At 41.1% G+C, this 21,213-nt stretch overlaps 1 protein-coding gene across 5 annotated transcripts in view; it reads right to left on the reverse strand.

The window, feature by feature from the left end:
- The window catches only part of CSTPP1 (centriolar satellite-associated tubulin polyglutamylase complex regulator 1), a 235,178-nt gene extending 215,003 nt beyond the window's left edge, over nucleotides 1-20,175 (reverse strand). The window contains exons 1-2 of one of the 5 annotated variants that reach the window (XM_063671893.1): nucleotides 20,013-20,138; nucleotides 13,232-13,370 (exon numbers count right to left, since the gene is read on the reverse strand). In XM_063671893.1, coding sequence (XP_063527963.1) covers nucleotides 13,232-13,370; nucleotides 20,013-20,058 — 185 coding nt within the window. In that variant the 5' untranslated portion in view covers nucleotides 20,059-20,138. Of the gene's footprint in view, nucleotides 1-13,231; nucleotides 13,371-20,012 lie in introns of those variants that run through there. The other 4 variants (XM_054439689.2, XM_054439690.2, XM_054439688.2 and 1 more) reach the window with 4 other exon arrangements.
- Between the last annotated feature and the right edge of the window lie 1,038 nt (nucleotides 20,176-21,213).

Here is a 21,213-nt window from a genome sequence, read left to right on the forward strand (position 1 = left end):
ATTAAAAAGAGGCAAAAGATTTGAGTAGACATTTCTCCAAGAAGACAAACCCTTAGCAAAAAACACATGAAAAGACACTCAACATCATTAATCATTAGGGAAATGCAAAACAAACCCACAATGAGATACTACTTCACATGCACTAGGATGGCTATAATAAAAAAGACAACAACAACAAGTGTTGGAAAGGATATGGAGAAATTAGAACCCTCATATACTGCTGGTGGATGAAATGGAGCAGCTGCTTTGAAAAAGTTTGGCAATCCTTTAAAAAGTTAAACATAGAGTTACCAAATGACCTAGAAATTCCACACCTAGGTATATGCTTAAAAGAAATGAAAAAAGGTGTTCGAACAAAAACTTGTATACAGATGTTCACAGCAATATTTTCATAAAATCCAAGTGGTGAAAATAATCCAAAGGTCCATCAAGTGATGAATGAATAAACAAAATGTGATGTACCCATACAATCAAAAAATATTATTTAGCCACAACAGGAATGAAGTGCTGAAATACCCTAGAACAATTGATGAATCTTTTTTTTTTTTTTTTTTTTTTTTTTGAGACAGAGTTTTGCTCTTGTTGCCCAGGCTGGAGTGCAGTGGCACAATCTTGGCTCACTGCAACCTCTGCCTACTGGATTCAAGCAGTTCTCCTGCCTCAGCCTCCTGAGTTGCTGAGATTACAGGCGCCCGCCACCACGTCTGGCTAATTTTTTGTATTTTTAGTAGAGACGGGGTTTCACCATGTTGGCCAGGCTGGTCTTGAATTCCTGACCTCAGGTCATCTACCCACCTCGGCCTCCCAAAGTGCTGGGTGAGCCACTGTGCCCAGCAAACATCGATGAATCTTAAAAACATTATGCTAAGTGAAAGAAGCCAGACACAATAAACCCCATATTGTATAATAATTATCATTTGTATGCAATATCTAGAATAGGCAAATTCATAGAGACAGAAATTAGATTAGTGGTTGCCAGGGGTTGTGGAGAAGGTAAAATGGGAGTGACTGCTAATTGGTATGAAGTTTCTTTATGGGGTGATAAAAATGTTCTGCAATTATATCATGGTGGTAGTTACATAACCTTGTGAGTACACGAAAAAATGCCAGGCACTGTGGCGTCATGCATAGTATACTAAAAAATCTCACCTACACAGGAAACTGAGGCAAGAGAATCACTTGAGCCCAGGAGTTCAAGATCACCCTGGGCAATATATTGAGACTCTGTGTCTTTCAAAAAATTATTTAGGCCCAGTGCAGTGGCTCACGCCTATAATCCCAGCACTTTGGAAAGCCGAGTTGGGCAGATTGCCTGAAGTCGGGCGTTCGAGACCAGCCTGGCCAGCATGGTGAAACGCTGTCTCTACTAAAAATACAAAAATTAGCCAGGTGTGGTGGCGTGTGCCTGTAATCCCAGCTACTCGGGAAGCTAAGGCAGAAGAATTGCTTGAACCTGGGAGGTGGAGGTTGCAGTGAGCTGAAATCGCACCATTGCATTCCAGCCTGGGTTACAGAGAAAGACTCCATCTCAAAAAAAAAAAAAAAAAAAAAATTTAAACCCCACTGAATTGGTATGCTAAGCATATCTCAATAAAAGAAGACACAGATTTATAAAAATAGAGTTGAAGTTAAGATGGCAGCAGATAAGAAATGTTAAAAATTTTGGAAAATGGAAATTAGACACACAACTTATTTTACGAACAGAAGAAAAGCTAAAACTTAAGTGGCTATACTGAGGAAAGGGAACAAAAAACAAGCACACCCTCTTATACAACATCAGAAAGGCTTAGGAACAGTAGGTATCAGGTACCTCTAAAGCCATGGGAGTAAGTAAAGGTAAAAATGGAAAATTGGGTTAAAAGTCTACATAAGAAGCAGTTATATTTCTAGATCCTCTTCCCAACCTTATATAGTAAAGTTACTACTCCTCCTCCACCCAGGTTTAAAATTAAAGGTTTATTCTCTATTGAGAAGTTGAATCAGAAGGATGTTGAACTTGGGAACACCAAGAATAGTTTGAAGACAGAGGTGCCCTACTAAAAACAGGAATATTACATAAAACTCTATATATTGATCTGCAAGACCCTTTCCTAAACAAGTAGCTTCAAAAACTTGAGAAAAGTCTGTATATGAAAAACACATTTAAAAACTAGAAAAAAAGAACTCAGGAGAAAAAGAAAATGTAGAAGACATTCATGTGCAAAAAAAAAACCAATAAAACAACAACAAAAAAGAAACTCTACAATTAATATTCTCAGAAAGGCAAGATAAAGTCTTATATTTAGGAATTCAACAAACTTTTTTAAATGGAGTAGAAATTTAAATCATCAAATCTACCATAATTGATGAATTTTTTTATGTCAACTTGATTGGGCTAAGGGATGCCCAGATAGCTGGTAAAACATCATTTCTGGTTGTATTTGTGAGAGACTTTCTGGCAGAGACTAGCATTTGAATGAGTAGATTGAATAAAGAAGATTCACCTTCACCAATGTGGGTGGGCACCATCTAACCCAATGAGGGCCCACACAGAACAAAAGGCAGAGGGGGAAAGGCAAATTCTCCCTCTTACCTTGCCCTGGGACACCAAGGCTTCTGGTTCTCGGGCTTTCAGACTCTGGAACTTATACCAGCACACTGCTCCTCCTCACCCCTACCTTCTCAAGCCTATGAACTCAGACTGAACTACACCACTGGCTTTCCTGGTTCTCTACCTTGCAGGCACAAATGGTGGGACTTCTCAGCCTCCATAGTCATGTCAGCCAATTCCCATAATAAATCTATACAGCTGACCCTTCAACAAAGTGGGGCCTGGGTATAGTGGCTCACACTTGTAACCCCAGCACATTGGGAGGTCAAGGAGGGAGGAATGCTTGAACCCAGGAGTTCAAGACCAGCCTGGACAATATAGCAAGACTCTATCTCTATAAAAAGAAAAGAAAAAATATCCACATATAACTTTGGACTCCTCCAAAACATAACTATTAATAGCCAACATTTGACTGGCAGCCTTACCAATAACATAAACAGTCAATTAGCACATATTTTGTATATGTATTATATACTGTATTCTTACAATAAAGTAAGCTAGGGAAAAGAAAATGTTATTAAGAAAATTATGGGGCCAGGCGTGGTGGCTCATGCCTGTAATCCCAACACTGTGGGAGGCCAAGGCGGGAGAATCACTTGAAGCCAGGAGTTCAAGACCAGCCTGGACAACAAAGCAAGATCCCATCTCTACAATAATAATAATTTAAAATTTAAAAAAAAGAAAATCACAAGGAAGAGAAAATATATTTACTATTCATTAAGTGGAAGTAGATCATTCATTATAAAGGTCTTCATCGTTGTTTTCACACTGAGTAGGCTGAGGAGGTAGAAATGGAGGGGGTTGATCTTACTGTCTCAGAGGTGGCAAAGAAAATCTGTGTGTAAGTGGATCACACAATTTAAATCCATGTTGTTCAAGGGTCAGCTGTATATCTATATAGCTATGTATCTAGGTCTTTACATATCCTATTAGTTCAGTTTTTCTGGGGAACCCTGGCTAATACAATAGATATTTTTGATATTCAACAAAAGGATTGGAAAGGTTAAGAATATTCATATAACATATAAAAATCAAAAAAGATAGAAAAGAGAAAAACAAGAAAAATTAGAGCATAAATCCATAAGTCCAATGTCTAAGAAACAACAGTTCCAGAGATAGAACAGAGATGAGACAATATTAAACACATAATTCAAGAAAACTTCTCAGAACTGATATACATGAATTTCTACACTGAAAGGATCTCAAGACAATGAAAGAAGATCCACACCAATGTAAAACTACATGAAATATCACAGATCAGAATGGCATTAGATCATTCAATAGCAATACAGAAAGCTAAAAGATAGAGGAGAAATGCTTTAAAAATTCTAAGGGAAAATTATCTCCAACACAGAATTTTATACCTATCTAAACTATCAATCAAGGGTAAGGGTAGTATAAAGTCATTTTCATAAACAGAAGATTCCCTAAAATATTACTTTGCATGCACCCTTTCTCAGAAAGCTACTAGAGGATGCAATCTAATAAAAAGAAGGAGCATGTAAGGAAAAAGGAAGACATAGGCTTTAGGAAATATGCACTAAAACTTACTTAAGCAAGACAAGTAATATCCATGTAAGGATGAAGAATGAAGTAATACCCATGATAAAGATGAAGGATTTAGAGAGCAACCAGGCCAGACTGAAGCAGGGGGACCAGTTAGATGAAGAAGTACTTCAGAAAAGTTATCTTGAAGAAAAGAAATTGAAACTGAGAGGATGCCTGATGTGTTTGAACTGACCTTAGGCTATAAAGTCTGGGGGACAAGTCCATAGAAAACCATGCACAAAAGGAAAGGCAATTATTAATTGCAGGAAAATGAAAAAAAAGTTCAAAAAGGAGAAATGTAATCATAGTATACTATATTATATATATTTTACATATATATGTTGTATACTATGTGTATATATATACATATATACTATGTATATGTGTATACATATGTATAATTTTCACAGTCATAATAAATACTGAATATTGATTTAACCAAAAATTATAATAATTTTGTTGGAAGACTAGGAAGAAGGGAAATTGAGTAGTATAAGAGAACTCCTCATCTTCTATAATATAAAGTCATTAAATAATATCTAAAACTGAAAAATCAAGAAGAGCAATTTAAGCATGTTATTTTAAAATACACAGCAAAAAAAAATTGTTTTTATTGCTGAAAAATTTGAAAATGGCCTCCTCGAAAAAGGGGGTTTCGTTTACATGCTGTGAGATCACCGCAAACCTACCTCACTGTTGAAACAGGACAAATGCAATAGAACGCATTGGGTGGTGTGTGTCTGATCCTGGGTTCTTGTCTCCCCTAAATACTGCCCCCCCAAGTTACTGTATTTGTCTGGGCTTTGTAGGACTTCACTAAGTTGATTGCTAGGTGGCCTAGTTTGTGTAAATATAATGTATTGGTCTTCCTCCGTGTTCTTTGGGGGTTTTGTTTACAAACTTCTTTTTGTATTGAGAGAAAAATAGCCAAAGCATCTTTGACAGAAGGTTCTGCACCAGGCAAAAAGATCTGAAACATTAGTTTGGGGGGCCCTCTTCTTAAAGTGGGGATCTTGAACCATCCTTTCTTTTGTATTCCCTTTCCCCTATTACCTATTAGACCAGACCTTCTGTCCTAAAAACTTGTCTTCTACCCTGCCCTCTTTTCTGTTCACCCCCCAAAAAAACACCCACACACATACACATTTAATGCTTGGAGTGTCTCCACAACTCTTAAACGATGTATGCAAAAATCCTGAAGCTAGGAAAACCCTCCATCCCTTGTTCCCAACCTCCTAAGTCAAGACCGTTACCATTTCTTTCTTTTTTTTTTTTTATTTTTTGGGATGGAGTCTCGCTCTGTCGCCCAGGCTGGAGTGCAGTGGCATGATCGGCTCACTGCAGCCTCTGCCTCTTGGGTTCAGGCGATTCTCCTGCCTCAGCCTCCTGAGTAGCTGGGATTTCCGGCACCCGCCGCGCCCAGCTAATTTTTGTATTTTTAGTAGAGACGGGGTTTCGCCGTGTTGTCCAGGCTGGTCTGGAACTCCTGACCTCAGGTGATCTGCCCATCTTGTCTTCCCAGGGTGCTGGGATTGCAGGCATGAGCCACCATGCTGGGCCGACCATTTCTTGATGTATTCATGCCAAACACTTAAGACACTGCTGTAGCCTGGGCGCGGTGGCTCACGCCTGTAGTCCCAGCACTTTGGAAGGCTGAGGCGGGCGGATCAAAAGGTCAGGAGTTCAAAACCATCCTGGCCAACATGGTGAAACCCCGTCTCTGCTGAAATACAAAAAAATTAGCCGGGTGTGGTGGCGCATACCTGTGGTCCCAGCTATTCAGGAGGCTGAGGCGGGGCAATCGCTTTAACCCGGGAGACAGAGGTTGCAGTGAACTGAGATCGCACCACTGCACTCCAGCCTGGTTACAGAGCGAGACTCTGTCTCGAAAAAAAAAAAACAACAAAACAAAACAAAACAAAAATACACTACTGTATTCTGGATGGATCAAACCTACTTAATTTTAATTTCTAATCCTAAAGTAAAGAGATGCAATTGGGGACCTTCCATGTAGAAAGTGGGGTCAGGAGGCCAAGAAAGGGAATATGAATGTATATCCAAGTCACTCAGGAACTTTTATGCAGGTGCTAGAAACTTATGTCAAAGTGGCCACAAGATTGTTTAATAGGAGACGAACGAATGTAACTCCATGTTTACTGCTAGAAACCAACGCTTTGTGTAAAGTCTTGAATTTATGGGGAGGGAGGGTAGGAAAGCCTGTACCTGTCTGTTTTTTTCCTGATCCTTTTCCCTCATTCCTGAACTGCAGGAGACTGAGCCCCTTTGGGCTTTGGTGACTCCATCATTGGGGTGTGTTTATTTGATGGTTGATTTTGCTGTACTGGGTACTTCCTTTCCCATTTTCTAATCATTTTTTAACACATGCTGACTCTTCCCTTCCCTTCTCCTTTCCCTGGGAAAATACAATGAATAAATAAAGACTTATTGGTACTCAAAAAAAAAAAAAAGAAAAGAAAATGACCTCCTCTGAGGAGTGAGACTTCGGGGTGAGAAGGTTATGGTGTAGGGTACTGCTTTTTTTTTGTTATAACTCTTATAGACCCATTTGATTTTTTAAATTCTGTAGTTAAGAAACATAAACATCAAAAACTTTAAATCCAGCAATTCTTTGAACTTTCTTCAATGGAAAAAGTGGAATTTTGCACTCTCTGGATTCTCCCTCTTCTTTTTTATTTTATTATTTATTTATTTTATTTATTTTTTTTCAAAACAGAGTCTCACTGTGTTGCCCAGGCTGAAGTGCAGTGGTACGATCTCGGCTCACTGCCACCTCTGCCTCCGGGGTGCAAGCGATTCTCTTGCCTCAGCCTCCTGGGTAGCCGGAATTATAGGCACCTGCCACCACACCCAACAAAATTTTGTATTTTTAGTAGAAATGGGGTTTCACCACGTTGGCCAGGCTGGTCTCAAACTCCTGACCTCAAGTGATCCACCAGCCTCAGCCTCCCAACGTGCTACGATTACAGGCATGAGCCACTGCGTCCAGCCGAATCCTCCCTCTTCTTATGCATTATTTGTGACATCATGTTTTCCTAAGAGTTTTTCAACTGTTTCTTCTAATTATTATTTTGTAATGCTTTTGTATTTTTTTCTTTTACCAATTTCCATAGTCAACTTTGCTCCTGTTAGCATTCTTAGTTACTTCTTTTTTTAAAATGATTTATGCAGCCTTACTTCACATGCTTTAATGTAGCTCAGAATACTTGTACTTGGCCCTAGTCGAGCTATTTTTCTTCTTTCCCCCAGTACCTAATACAAACTTTCTTTGCTCTCCTCAAGCCTTTTACTTCTGCTTCCCTAACTCTAAGAAGATAATCTTGATTCTTACTTCAGACAAAGAAGAGGTCATCAGGCAAAGAACACCAATTTCTAGCTCCATTTCTAAGTTTAACCGTGTCCTTCATCACCCTTACTTCCTACCTCTGTTGTTCAAATATAATTATGCTATGTGAAGTGGTTTTAAGATCACCTTAAGACCTGATTTCTCACTTGGGAATTCTTCCTAATTGAGAAAATTCTTACTATGAATTGCTTTCAAATATGGTAAAATGTCTGTCAATATTACATGTAATAATGAAAGTTGACATTATATTGTTTTATACACATATAATAAAACATCTATCCATACTTTAGGGTTGATAAATTTTCTTTTAGGTCTCAAATATTTTCAAAGATCCCATAACAGTTTGTAGGTTAGGCACCACACAAACAGTGCCTTCTGGATAAATATGGTCCTGACTCCCAACTTCAAAATAGCCTTGCACCTCTGCCTTTGATCCTAAATTTCCTAGTACTTCTAAAAATGTTCCATCAAGTATTCATCATCCTTTCCTTCCCTTGGATCTTCCCTCTCTCCCTGTACAACGGTTCCTTTCCCTTCAGCCTAAAAACATACTCAAGTTTCTCCCATCTAAAAACTAAAAACAATAAACTCTCTCTTCCTCCTTTTGCTATCACCCCCTCTCCTCCTTTCCCTAATTGGTCAAACTTCTTGAAACGAATCTAGCCTATTCTCAACGCCTTCACCCTCCCATTTACTCTTCAATCCAGCAAAATCAGGCATCTTGCCACACTACTCCATGAAAACCTCCCTTAATGCCACTAACAACCTGCCTTGCAGCCCGTATCTTCTTTGACCTCTCTGAGGCATCTGGTATCATTGAACACTTCCTCCATCTTGAAACTCTCCACCCCCACGTCCCCAGTGTCTGTGGCACTGCCTTTTTCTTACTCTCCTCCTAAATCTCTTACCAATCACTCTCCAGTCTAGGAAGATAAATATCTTTCTTTATTGTAAAACTAGCTCTCTGGAAACAAGATTTTGGTTTCTACAATGGGTCTCTAACTCTCAATAGAAAAATAAAATGATTTAGCAGCAAAGTTAACCTCCAACGCCCAGCAACAAACCAATTATAAAGAACTAAAAATTCTAAAATTACATGTTCTCACTAAGGTGAACGACTCACTAGAGTATAGAAAGGAACTATTCTGATTATTGGAAATGTTTACAAAGGACAGGAAGTGACACAGAGAAATGACAGGCAACATAAAGTTAAGAAAATAATAACCATTGTAAAAAGGGAGCAACTGAACTCAGAGACAGGCACCAGGGATAAAATAACTTTGTACTTCAAGAGGTAGAGGTAGAGGAGAAAAACCAAGTACTGACCAGCACATCTGAGCTTCACCTGTGAATAAGGGCAAGCGGCTACCAACAATACAACTTGCCTTGAGTAGGGGAGATGTCTCTGCCGCATATACTAGGTATGACAGATTCTTGTTTGTGTACCACCAAAAATACGCTGCCATTCTTCTTGCACACGGTTGTCCATTACACTAAAATTCCCTGCCTCGTTGGCAGTTAGCAGGGACCTTATTAAGTTCTCACCTATGAAGTGTGAGCACAAGTGATGTTTGCACTTCGGCTTCACTTGCCTAAAAGGTCCTTGCCCTGGATTCACTGCTTCCCCTTTTACTGGCTGGAAATGGCTACGATTGAGGCAGCCTTGGAAACCATGTGTTTCAGACAGAATGACTGCTCTGCTAGCTGAAATCCAATGATGACTTCCTAAAGCAGACCCTGCCTTTCACATCCTGGATTTGGATTAAGTAAGAAAGAAAGAAAGTGCTTCTTGTATGAGCCATTGCACTGGGAGGGAGGGGGAGTTAAGTGGTGGAGGTTTTTTGTTTTGTTTTGTTTTGTTTTTATAACACCAGCTCAGCCCTCACCCTAATACCCTGAAAGATTAGGAGCACCAAACCACCTGAAGTGCCAAACAAACCTCAGTAGACCTCAACAGCTTACTGACTCAGTAGGAAACATTAGTTTGGAGAGAAGGGAATGGTAAGTACTGGTGGGGGAGCAGGGAGATGTCTTCTTATTAATTAATAGCTATAAATTAGAATTTAACATTGAGTGGCACCTAAACCACTTAATTTCAAATTAGAAGAATTAGAATCAAATAACAGCTTCAGTAACTGCTATCTATATAAATGGAAAATTTACTTATTTGAGCCACCACTTCTTCTCATTCGTAAAAAAAATAACATCCATCTTCATGGGTAAATGTTATAACATATTTATAGCCCAATATAATAAATTAGGTCTAAAATAATGACACCACCTCACCAATAAAATGTTAAATTATCTTCTATATATTAAAACAATCTGGCAGAGTATGGTGGCTCACATCTGTAATCTCAGCACTGTGGGAGGCCAAGGTGGGTGGATCACTTGAGCCCAGGAGTTCGAGACCAGCCTGGGCAACATAACAAACAAAGAATTTAAAAATTAGCTAGGCATGGTAGCACACTCCTATAGTCCCAGCTACCTGGGAGGCTGAGGTGGGAGGATCACCTGAGCTCAGGAGGTCGAGGCTACACTGAGCCATGATCATGCCACTGCACTTCAGCCTGGACGACAGAGTGAGACCTTGTCTCCAAAAAAAAAAAAAAAAGAGTCTAAGGAATATATCGTATATTCTGTAGAATTTTCTACTGAATTTAAGTTCTGACACTTAAATTTGTATTGAACTGAATGGGAAAGAAGGCTCTTAGAAATTACAAAACCTGAAAGAAAGTGGCTAACAATACTGGCTTTAGAGTCAGATAAACTTCATTCAAACTTCAGCTCCAGACATACTAGCTCAGTGACCTTGGACAAGTTATATAACTTAAATCCCAGTTTCCTCAAAGAAAAGTGGGATCAGCCTGGTGTCTACCTGCTGTGAGGACTGAAGGAGACTGCTGTCTCCTTCAGTCCTCCTGAATATGAGAATTACTCTCGATGGCATATGAAGAACACCTATTTGAAAACAGTTTCCGGGCCAGGCGTGGTGGCTCACACGTGTAATCCCAGCATTTTGGGAGGCTGAGGCAGGTGGATCATGAGGTCAGGAGTTCAAGACCAGCCTGACCAAGAGACCAGTCTGGCCAATATGGTGAAACCCCATCTCTACTAAAAATACAAAAATTAGCTGGGCGTGATGGCAGGCGCCTATAATCCCAGCTACTCGGGAGGCTGAGGCAGGAGAATTGCTTGAACCTGGGAGGTGGAGGTTGCAGTGAGCCGAGATCAGGCCATTGCACTCCAGCCTGGGCAACAAAGTGAGACTCCAACTCAAAAAAAAAAAAAGAAAAAAAGAAAACAGTTTCCACTTAAGACAGTATTTAGGCAGCTTTACTACTTAAAAGTTGAAACATTATCTCTGTATTAAAAAATATATATATGAGGCATGATCCCTGCCTAAGGGATTAGAATTTAAAAGAAAGTCTTTAGGCCAGGCGTGGTGGCTCATGCCTGTAATCCCAGCACTTTGGGAGGCCGAGGCAGGCGGATCACAAGGTCAGGAGATCGAGACCATCCTGGCTAACACGGTGAAACCCCATCTCTACTAAAAATACAAAAAATTAGCCGGGCGAGGTGGCGGGCACCTGTAGTCCCAGCTACTCGGGAGAATAGCGTGAACCTGGGAGGTGGAGCTTGCAGTGAGCCAAGATCACGCCACTGCACTCCAGCCTGGGTGACAGAGCGAGACTCCATCTCAAAAAAAAAAAGAAAAGAAAACGTCTTTCCCCTTTTTGTGTCACCTAACAGCAAATGAAATCGGGGAAATGAAGTTACCCAAATACTACTAACTGTAATTGAAAACAAAAGATTAAATTCTGAACAGCCAAAGCTGTTTTTAATCACTTGGCTAAGTTTGAGAACTTTCCAGTTGGAGAGCCTGATGTCAGGTCCTTCAATAATAGTTATTTTCAGGCCGGGCACGGTGGCTCATGCTTGTAATCCCAGCATTTGGGGAGGCCGAGGTGGGCGGATCACTTGAGATCAGGAGTTTGAGACCAGCCTGGCCAACATGGCGAAACTCCCATCTCTACTAAAAATACAAAAATTAGCCAGGCATGGTGGCATGCACCTATAATTCCAGCTACTCGGGAGGCTGAGGCATGAGAATTGATTGCGTGAACCCAGGAGGCAGAGGTTGCAGTGAGCTGAGATTGTGCCATTGCACTCCAGCCTGGGTGATGGAGCGAAACTCTGTCTCAAAAAAAAAAAAAAAAAAAGTTATTTTCTCTTACCATCCTAGGAAAGATAAGAAAAAATTTATAATGTGAGACAAATTCAACCACTTCTTTTCCTTCTAAGTTTGTTTCTCATTTAGAAATATGATATCAAAAATAAATATTTATTGGAAGAACAAAGGTCAAAACAGTCCCTATGTTCAGGCATGGTAACAAAGATTAGCAAGACTCCAAAGGCTATTTGTAAATATAACCTTGAAAAGAAAAAAGGCAAGGCTGTTCTCCCTGAAGATTTAACCTATCTTTTGCCTGTATATTCACTATTCTTTATCATGCCAACCCTTGAAGAGAAGGCAAAGACTGCCTATGTGAGACTTTAGAAGACAATCATGTTTCTAAACAGCAGGTCTGGTGGTTCATAGACTATCAAGAAAGACAATCAATTTTAGGTTTCATTAAATAGTTTACTCTTAAGATACTAGACATATATTAATTAATTCAGCCTCTCAACCCTCTGTGAGGTAGCTTTTATCAACTCCATTTGTTGGGGAAATTTGATCAAGGAGAATAATAAGTGTTTTCTATTTACAAAATACCTTCCCTATAAGGAACTCCACAAGTTTATCTTCTCAATCATCTTTCATTCCTGTGAGGTAGGTGGCAATATTACCTTTTCCACTTTTATAGGTGAAATGCTGTGGCTCAAGGAGCTTAATGACTTACTCACCTGGTAGCCTGTATTTTATCCACTAACTAGAATGTACTCTTGAGATTAACACTAGACCATGGACTCAAGGCTTAACTGCACATAACTGACGTGTGGAGCTTCTAGTTTTCTCTATAGCCATCTTTCAATGCATCGCATTCCAAAAAGGACTGGAGTCATGCTTGCTGTTTAAGCTCATGTGTTCACTGTTTATGAAGTTTATTGTTATCATTTCTCTAAATTGGACTACTTAAGTTTCGTCTAGGTGCCCAAGGGCTAAATTATTTTTTGTTTACCGTCTGTGCACTAGCATTGTAAATGATGTCATGAGGAGTGTATAAAACTCTCAGACAAAGCAGCAGGGCCAATAAAAGCAGTTCACTTGGGGAAGAGTACATTTCTTCTTTCCTTTTTTTTTTTACGTAGCCATCACACAAAAAGATGACTCATTAAGTCCAAAAGAGGTGACTATGCCATGTAAGCGCTTCTTACGCAGCCTTCCACAAAGAGACCTGAGTGGCAGCATAAGGCATCCTCTTCTGTGCATTTTCCTCCAGGCAGAATGCGCATTTGTGTGGCTACATACACAATTATAATCTCCTCTGAAAGGCAATTCCTTCCATATGACAGGCTGAACAGTGGCCTGAGTGCTAGCCTCATGTTGCCCAAGCAGTTAACATGCTGAAATACCAGACACATTTAATCTCTCCTTTCTGAAAAACTAAGATGGGACAGAAGAGGCAAAGCTGGAAAGAACTCCACACAGAGAGAAAGGAGGCCAGCCCAAGCGCCCAAACTCACTTTCTCATGTGCTGAACTTCTTTTGTGTGTTGCCTACTTACGTGTCAATTTGCAGGACTTTGGGGCATGAGAACCATGGAGCCGACCGGTTCTGGCAGCCTCTCCATTTGACAAGCAAAGCCGAAGACGTGTGGCCTCTCGTATATCTTACATTCAAAAGTGTCATTGTTTCAAGCATGCCTATTTTAAAATATAGAATTTTCCCATTTAGAACAGGTCTTTGTAAGTTGGCCACAGGAGGAGTTCTGCCACATTAATTTAAAGGGGAAAAAAAAGTGGCAATGGGCCCTAATGCAGCTCTATCCCCACCAGATGCCTCTGTTTACTTTGGGCCAATGGGACTGTCCCAGGTGAGAGAAGTCTGAATTTAAAAAACACCTGATATGAAGTCCTGGGGCACAAGCAGATTTCTGTCTGAGATTACAGAAACTGAAGCTTGTGTTTTATCACAACTACCTGTAATCTCGGGGCTAGATAATAGTATTAACAAGACCCTGAGTTACACAATAGGACAGCTGGAAAAAAGGCTCTTACTTTCTCCAAAGAATAGTGCTTTAAAAGCTAATTGAATGAAGAAAAAGAACAGGCTCTGAAAGTGCGGTCTCAAACAATATTTACTTTTACTAGGTTCCTGCTAATCAAACAAAACTTAGTCAAAAGCTTTCCATGAAAAAAATACATTTGATGATTTCAGCAGTAATTGCTTTGTTTAAAGAAAGGTACTTAAGAAAAAACATAGCTAGTGGGATCAGTAATTTGTAAGTTCAGATGTGTTTGGGAAAATCCCTCCTCTCTTTGATAAATCATTAAAATTCTGCTCAGATAAATGTGTTTTGACTTGAAATTCCAATCATAGAATGAGCTATTTCCTAAGGCCCCTAGGGAAGTAGTGTAAGGGTGATCCCAAAGCAGAAAGAGGACCCAGGGATTAGTTTACAAGGGTAATTCCAGTCTTAATCAAAGCATATCACTCTGTCCAACTAAAGGACAGGATCTCATTGAGATGCTCCAAAATTGTAGAAAATCTCCTTCCTTTTTAAAATACTGGTTTTACAAAATGGATTAAATTTTAGTGTTATGTAACCCAAACACAGAAACTATGGTATCAACCAAGAAATTAACCTTAGGTATAATCAGAGTTAAAACCGAAAAGATCCAGAGCAGATTTAATCAGTCATCCTTTTTCATTCATGGAAGGGGGGAAAAACATAGTTTCTCTCACATGTTAGGAATTCAGTAACTATTTGTTGAACTGGATTCCTTTCTCCCATTTATTTTAAAATTTATTCTGTTACTTAAAGTAGACCATTCATTCAACAATTGAGCACTTCATTTGGGCCAAGCATTGTGCTAGATTTTAGAGAGAAAAGGCCTGCCCTCATGGCTCACATTCTAATAAGAAACAGACAATAACCAAGTATACAAGTAGGTACACAAGATAACTCTGATAAGTGCTATGAAGGACATAAATAGGATGATGAACCAGAAATAGGATAATGGATCATGTCTCTTCTGCTCTACTATTATTTTTATTTATTTATTTATTTATTTTTGAGACGGAGTCTCATTCTGTCACCCAGGCTGGAGTGCAGTGGTGCAATCTCGGCTCACTGCAAGCTCCGCCTTCCGGGTTCACACCATTCTCCTGCCTCAGCCTTGCGAGTAGCTGGGACTACAGGCGCCTGCCACCACGCCCAGCTAATTTTTTTGTATTTTTAGTAGAGACAGGGTTTCACTGTGTTAGCCAGGATGGTCTCGATCTCCTGACCTCGTGATCTATCCGCCTTGGCCTCCCAAAGTGCTGGGATTACAGGCGTTGAGCCACTGCTCCCAGCCTGCTCTACTATTATTTTTAAAACTTCAATTTATCTACTCGGCCTCCTAGAATTATTCATTTAGCACATATTGCATTTGTGCAAATAAAAGTGATCCCCAACTTCTGAATAGCATTTGGAATAAAGATTTTAACATTACTTGAATATATAAATGATAAACAAAGTCAAAAATTTTAAAGCTATCTTAAAACCCCAGAATAACACTGACATCACTCTGCAATTTACTTTGGAGAAATGGGGGTAGGCAAGGGTTGGGAACAACATGCCTTAGAACTTACTGGCTCTTTTTTCCCCCCAACAAAAAGATATTTTATTTATTACATGTATTAAATAGGTTACAGAATCTTTGGAAAAGGAAAAAAATCTAGATTGACCTTCCAGGAACAACTCCCAAAAGGCCCATTCCAGAACTAGGCTACCAAGGGAACTGCTGTCCCTTCGATGACTGAGAAGCTGCTGACCAAACTGAGAAAAGGCCAAGATAGCTGCTGGCTCTAGAACCATATAGCTCACATACTCTCTACTTATTATACTGTCCTTTTATGTTATGGTCATTTATTAATATGTCCCATCTCCCATCTACTGTGTAAGTTTCCTGTGGGGAGGGATGCTTTATATTCATATATTCATGCCTGGCTTTATATAGAGAAGGTATTCAGGGAGGAAGAAAAGGAAGGAGAAGGGTAGAAGGAGAAAAAGGAAAGAAAGAGGTGACTTTGTGAGCATGTTCATAATTATTTTATTTATTTATTATTATTATTTTGAGACAGAGTCTTGCTCTGTCGCCCAGGCTGGAGTGCACTGGCGTGATCTCTGCCTCCCGGGTTCGAGCGATTCTCATGCCTCAGCCTCCCAAGTAGCTGGGACTCCAGGTGTGCACCACCATGCCCAGCTATTTTTCATATTTTTAGTAGAGACAGGGTTTCGCCATGTTGGCCAAGCTGGTCTCGAACTCCTGACCTCAAGTGATCTGCCCGCCTCGGCCTTCCAAAATGCTGGGATTACAGGCATGAGCCACCGCACCTGGCCCATAATCATTTCAAAGTGACCAGTTTTATGTATTATAAACCTAGTTTCCAAAGATTTAGGAAGTCAGTGTAACACCTATTTTATTTCATTTCCTTTCTGCAGCAACCAAACACTTTAAGGCCCTAAGAGAATTTCTGCTAACTTACTGTAAACAGCAATATTTCCTAGCATAGAATTGGGTTTGGAAGGCTCACTAGTTATATTCAAATAAAAATAAGTTTATCAGGATTCATTCAAAATCAAAAAATAGAATGTGTCTGGTAGTCAGACAAGTAACTCTCACATGCTGTGGTATCAGCAAATACAAAAAAAATTAAGATTAGCAACACTTATCTTCCACATAGAAGGGGTCCTATGTCAGAACCTTTGCCAAGGCCTAAAGAAATTGTATTAACCTCATGGCTGGAAGAGACTATATCAGTAACTGTTAGATGCTGCCATAGCTCAGAAACTGTGAGAAGCAGACACCAAAACAGGATCAGACATGCGAGAGATGTACTGGGGGAAACGCCCATGACAGAAAATGGGAAGGAAGCTGGAGGAGTCTGGGAGAGCTAAGAGATCAAATGCAGGTGTGACCCTAATTTATTATCCCTCCTTTAGGAGGGACCCTAATTATTATCCCTCCTTTAGGAGGGAGAAGGGAGAATGAGGGACTTAGCAGTGTGCAGTGAGAGTCTTTAAGCCAAAGTCACCCACCAGAGGAGTAAAACATCTCATGGAAGCGGGTCTGTCCTGCCCAGTCATTGACTAGGAGCAGTCTGTGGAAAGTGTGACCTCAGTGTGAACAAGGTGTTAGATTCAGAGCTGGGGTCAGGAGTCAATTACCCTCCCCTCCCCAGTGTAGGAGATCTGAGAGGCACACATTCGTGGTTGCCACCAGATGTTTACATATTTGCACAAAAATATGGTAATAACACTAGCAGCTAATATTTATTGAGCACCTACACAGGTGCTCTAACAGGATAAATGCTTACATATATGAGGCAAGCACAATTTTTTTTTTTTTTTTTTTTTTGAGACGGAGTCTCACTCTGTTACCCAGGCTGGAGTGCAGTGGTGAGATTTCAGCTCACTGCAGCCTCCTCCTCCCGGGTTCAAGCAATTCTCGTGTCTCAACCTCCTGAGTAGCTGGGACTACAGGAACACACCCCCACACTCTGCTAATTTTTGCATTTTTAGTAGAGATGGGGTTTCACCATTTTGGCCAGGCTGGTCTCGAACTCCTGACCTCAGGTGATCCACCCGCCTCGGCCTCCCAAAGTGCTTGGATTATAGGCATGAGCCACCATGCCTGGCCTTTTTAAAATTTTTTGAGAAAGGGTCTCACTTTGTCACCCAGGCTGGAGTGCAGTGGCATGAAGACAGCTCACTGCAGCCTTGACCTCCTGGGCTCAAGCCATCCTCCCACCTCCGCCTCCTGAGTAACTGGGGCTACAGATGCATGCTGTCGCACCCAGCTAATTTTTTTTTTTTATTTTTAGTAGAGACGAAGTCTCACTATGTCCCATTGGTCTCAAACTCCTGGGCTCAAGCAATCTTCCCTCCTTGGCCTCCCACAGTGCTGGGAATATAGGCGTAAGCCACCATGACTGTACTATTATTACCCACATTTTGGAGATGTGGCAACTAAGGCACAGAGAGGTTAAGTGATTTCTTCTAGGTCATACAGCTAGCCAAAGTACAAAGATGATTGTCAATAAAATTCTCCCAAATGGTAGAAGTTATCTTCCTCACTGCCTGCCTCTGAGAGATGAGTCCAGTGGCAAGAAGAAATTGGAATTTTACCATTCCCTGATCCATCCTCATTCCTCGGATGCCTCCTCATGGCAGAAATGTTAAATGAAGACACTGGAATCATTTGACCTTACTCCAGGATCCACGTATAGGTCTACACAATAGTTGGAGCCCTACTTTGGGAGTTGCTCAAAGTATTTATAGCATAGAGTTTAACCATGTGGACTTCAATTAGACTGCTGGGTTAGAATTCTGGATCCACCACTTACTAACTTGTTATTTGGTATCTTTGTGTGTAGTTTCCTCATCCGCCGAATGGAGATAACAACTGAAACTATCTTCGTATACATCAATATATGTAAAACATTTAAAATGGTACCTGGTACAGAGTAAGTTCTTAATAAGTCTCGGTTGCTTTTGTTAGCTACTCATGTCTGGGGTACCCTAAGGTCAGATTATTCATATTCCATTTCACATATATGTATGAATTAAAGTGTAGGAGAGTATACAATGATAGAAGGTATACAGTGATAGAAGGTAGACAATGATAGAAGGTTGACAATAATGAGTAAAATACAATTCTTGTTCCCAAGAACAACACAAAGAAGTAACCCTAATGTAAACTATGGACTTTAGTTAATAATATATATCTATAATAATATAGCTATATAATAATAATAATAATATATATTATTATATATTATAAATATATATATGTTTATCTATTGTAACAAATGTACCACACTAATGCAAGATGTAAATAATAGCTGAAACTGTGAGTGAGGGAGACCCAAGGTATATGGGAACTCACTGTACTATCTGCTCAATTTTCTGTAAACTTAAAACTTCTCGCCATGTGCGGTGGCTCACGCCTGTAATCCCAACACTTTGGGAGGCCGAGGTGGGCGGATCAGCTGAGGTCAGGAGTTTCAGACCAGCCTGACCAACATGGTGAAACCCCCTCTCTACTAAAAATATAAAATTAGCCGGGCGTGGTGGCGCATGCCTGTAATCTCAACTACTCGGGAGGCTGAGGCAGGAGAATCGCTTGAACCCGGGAGGTGGAGGTTGCAGTGTACTCCAGCCTGGGCAACAGGAAACTCTGTCTCAAAAAACAAAACAAAACAAAACAAAACAAAACAAAACAAAACTTCTTTTAAAAAAAAAAGTCTATGAATTATTTAAAATGTGTAGTGTGGCCGGGCGCGGTGGCTCACGCCTGTAATCCCAGCACTTTGGGAGGCTGAGGCAGGCGGATCACGAGGTCAGGAGATCGAGACCATCCTGGTTAACACGGTGAAACCCCGTCTCTATTAAATATACAAAAAATTAGCCGGGCGAGGTGGCGGGCGCCTGTAGTCCCAGCTACCCGGGAGGCGGAGCTTGCAGTGAGCCAAGATCGCGCCACTGCACTCCAGCCTGGGCGACAGAGCGAGACTCCGTCTCAAAAATAAAATAAAATAAAATGTGTATTGTATGCATATGTGTGTGTGTGTACATATCTATGCGTGGGTGTGCCTTTTTTCATTCATTAAATGCCTTATACACTAAAGATGCTCAACAAAGTATTACATATACAGTCTTAGCTCAAGAGCCAAGTCAATATCTTAAATTCTGTTGGAGTGGGCAAATCCGGTTCTGATCCTAGCGCTACCATTTTCTAGCTGTGTGGCCTAACTTACGCAAGTTACCTCTTCAGCCCCAGTTTCTCCACCTGCAAAACTGGAAGAAAACACGGTAATTCCTCCTAGGGCTGTTGAGAAATTCAAACGAAGAATGATGCATGAAGAATGCTTAGCACAGTGCCTAATGAAAAAGAAAAGCTCGAAATGTTCGCTGCCGCTATAACGGTAAGACAGTTATTCATGGAATGACTGATTTGGCACTTGAGGTTCCAAGGTTATTCTTACTCCACTACCAGCATATCAGTAATACCCCAATAGGGCCCCAAATCCTCAACTCCAACCTGACCCATTTGAACACAATCCACATTGCCTGAGTTCCAGCCCCTACACTTCAAACATTCTTTACTTCCCAGATGCTTTTTTCCTTCCTGCTCGGCCTTACAGACTCAGGCCCTGTAACCCCCGCCTCTCCGCCCCTCCCCATACCACCCGGACCCGATCCCACTCAGACCCCGCCCCCGCCCCCGCCTCCTCCCAGACCCTGGCCTAATTCGTCTGCACGTCTTTCCCTCCCCAAAGTTAAAGGGGGTTCCTACCCAGATACTCGTAGTCCGGTAGGGCTAGGCGCTCCGGACTCAGCATCCTTTAACCGGGGTGGCTTCAAAGCTCCAGCTCTCCGGCTTCCGGAACCCAGGTTGCCGTCTCTCTCCGTTGCCATGGCACCCACGCGGCGGAAGGGGGACGGGAGCTGGAGGAGGTGTCACACAAACAGTCTCCGTGTCGCAAAGTGGAGCTGGCCACTCAAGTTCCGGGGGCAGTCGCTTCACGATGGTCCAGGTTTCTTTGGACTCCCATTCTTGAAGACTTGGTTTTAGAGGAATCTGAGATGAAGAATTCTTTTGAATCCGTTATGTTTCCCAGTGTCGAAGAATTACTGTCAGCCGCCCATATACGCAGTCTCTGAATTTCATAACTATCCCTGCTTTTATACACTGTTTATCCTAACTCAATAATAGCCCCCGCCCTTTGGCCCCCATAAACACTTGGTATCCCATTAGCTATTTTTATCTCTTTGGTATTTACTATCTTAAATTGCTACAAAGTGCTTACGTATGCATATACCCTGGATGCTTCTAGAGGTCAGGGATGTGTCTTTTCTGCCTATGACGGCTGGACACACAAAAGGTACTCATTAAGTCCTCCGAGATCATTGCCATTTCTTCTCAATTCTCACTCAGTCGCCCAGGCTGGAGTGCAGTAGCGTGATCTCGGTTCATTGCAACCAGCGCCTCCCGGGTTCAAGCAATTCTCCTGCCTCAGCCTCCCAAGTAGCTGGGATTACAGGCTCCCCTCACTACACCCGGCTAATTTTTTGTGTTTTTAGTAGAGATGGGGTTTCACCATGTTGGCCAGGCTGGTCTGCGAACTCTTGACCTCAGGTGATCCGCCTGCCTCAGGCCTCCCAAAGTGCTGGGATTACAGGCGTGAGCCACTGCTCCCGGGCTCAATTTGTTTTTTATCTTTGGTTCTTCTTTCTATTCCTAGCCCTTACTATTTCGTACCTTTCCCAGATGTCTTTCCTTTTTCCTACCAAGACATTGCTCTTCTTGAGGGAGAGGGGCTGCAGAAACGAGGACACCAATTAGATTTTTTTCCCCATATGCCCAATTCCTCACTTCTCCTTTAAGAGAATATTCACTGGTTTTCAAGTTCCTAAATATTTCTTTTCACCCCTCTCCACTCCTGACAACAGGTCAGAGATCTGTAGCACTCGACACAGTTCAGACATAGCAGAAA

The sequence above is a fragment of the Pongo pygmaeus genome, chromosome 9 (assembly GCF_028885625.2).
Source record: "Pongo pygmaeus isolate AG05252 chromosome 9, NHGRI_mPonPyg2-v2.0_pri, whole genome shotgun sequence".
In the NCBI taxonomy this organism is placed as follows: Eukaryota; Metazoa; Chordata; class Mammalia; order Primates; family Hominidae; genus Pongo; species Pongo pygmaeus.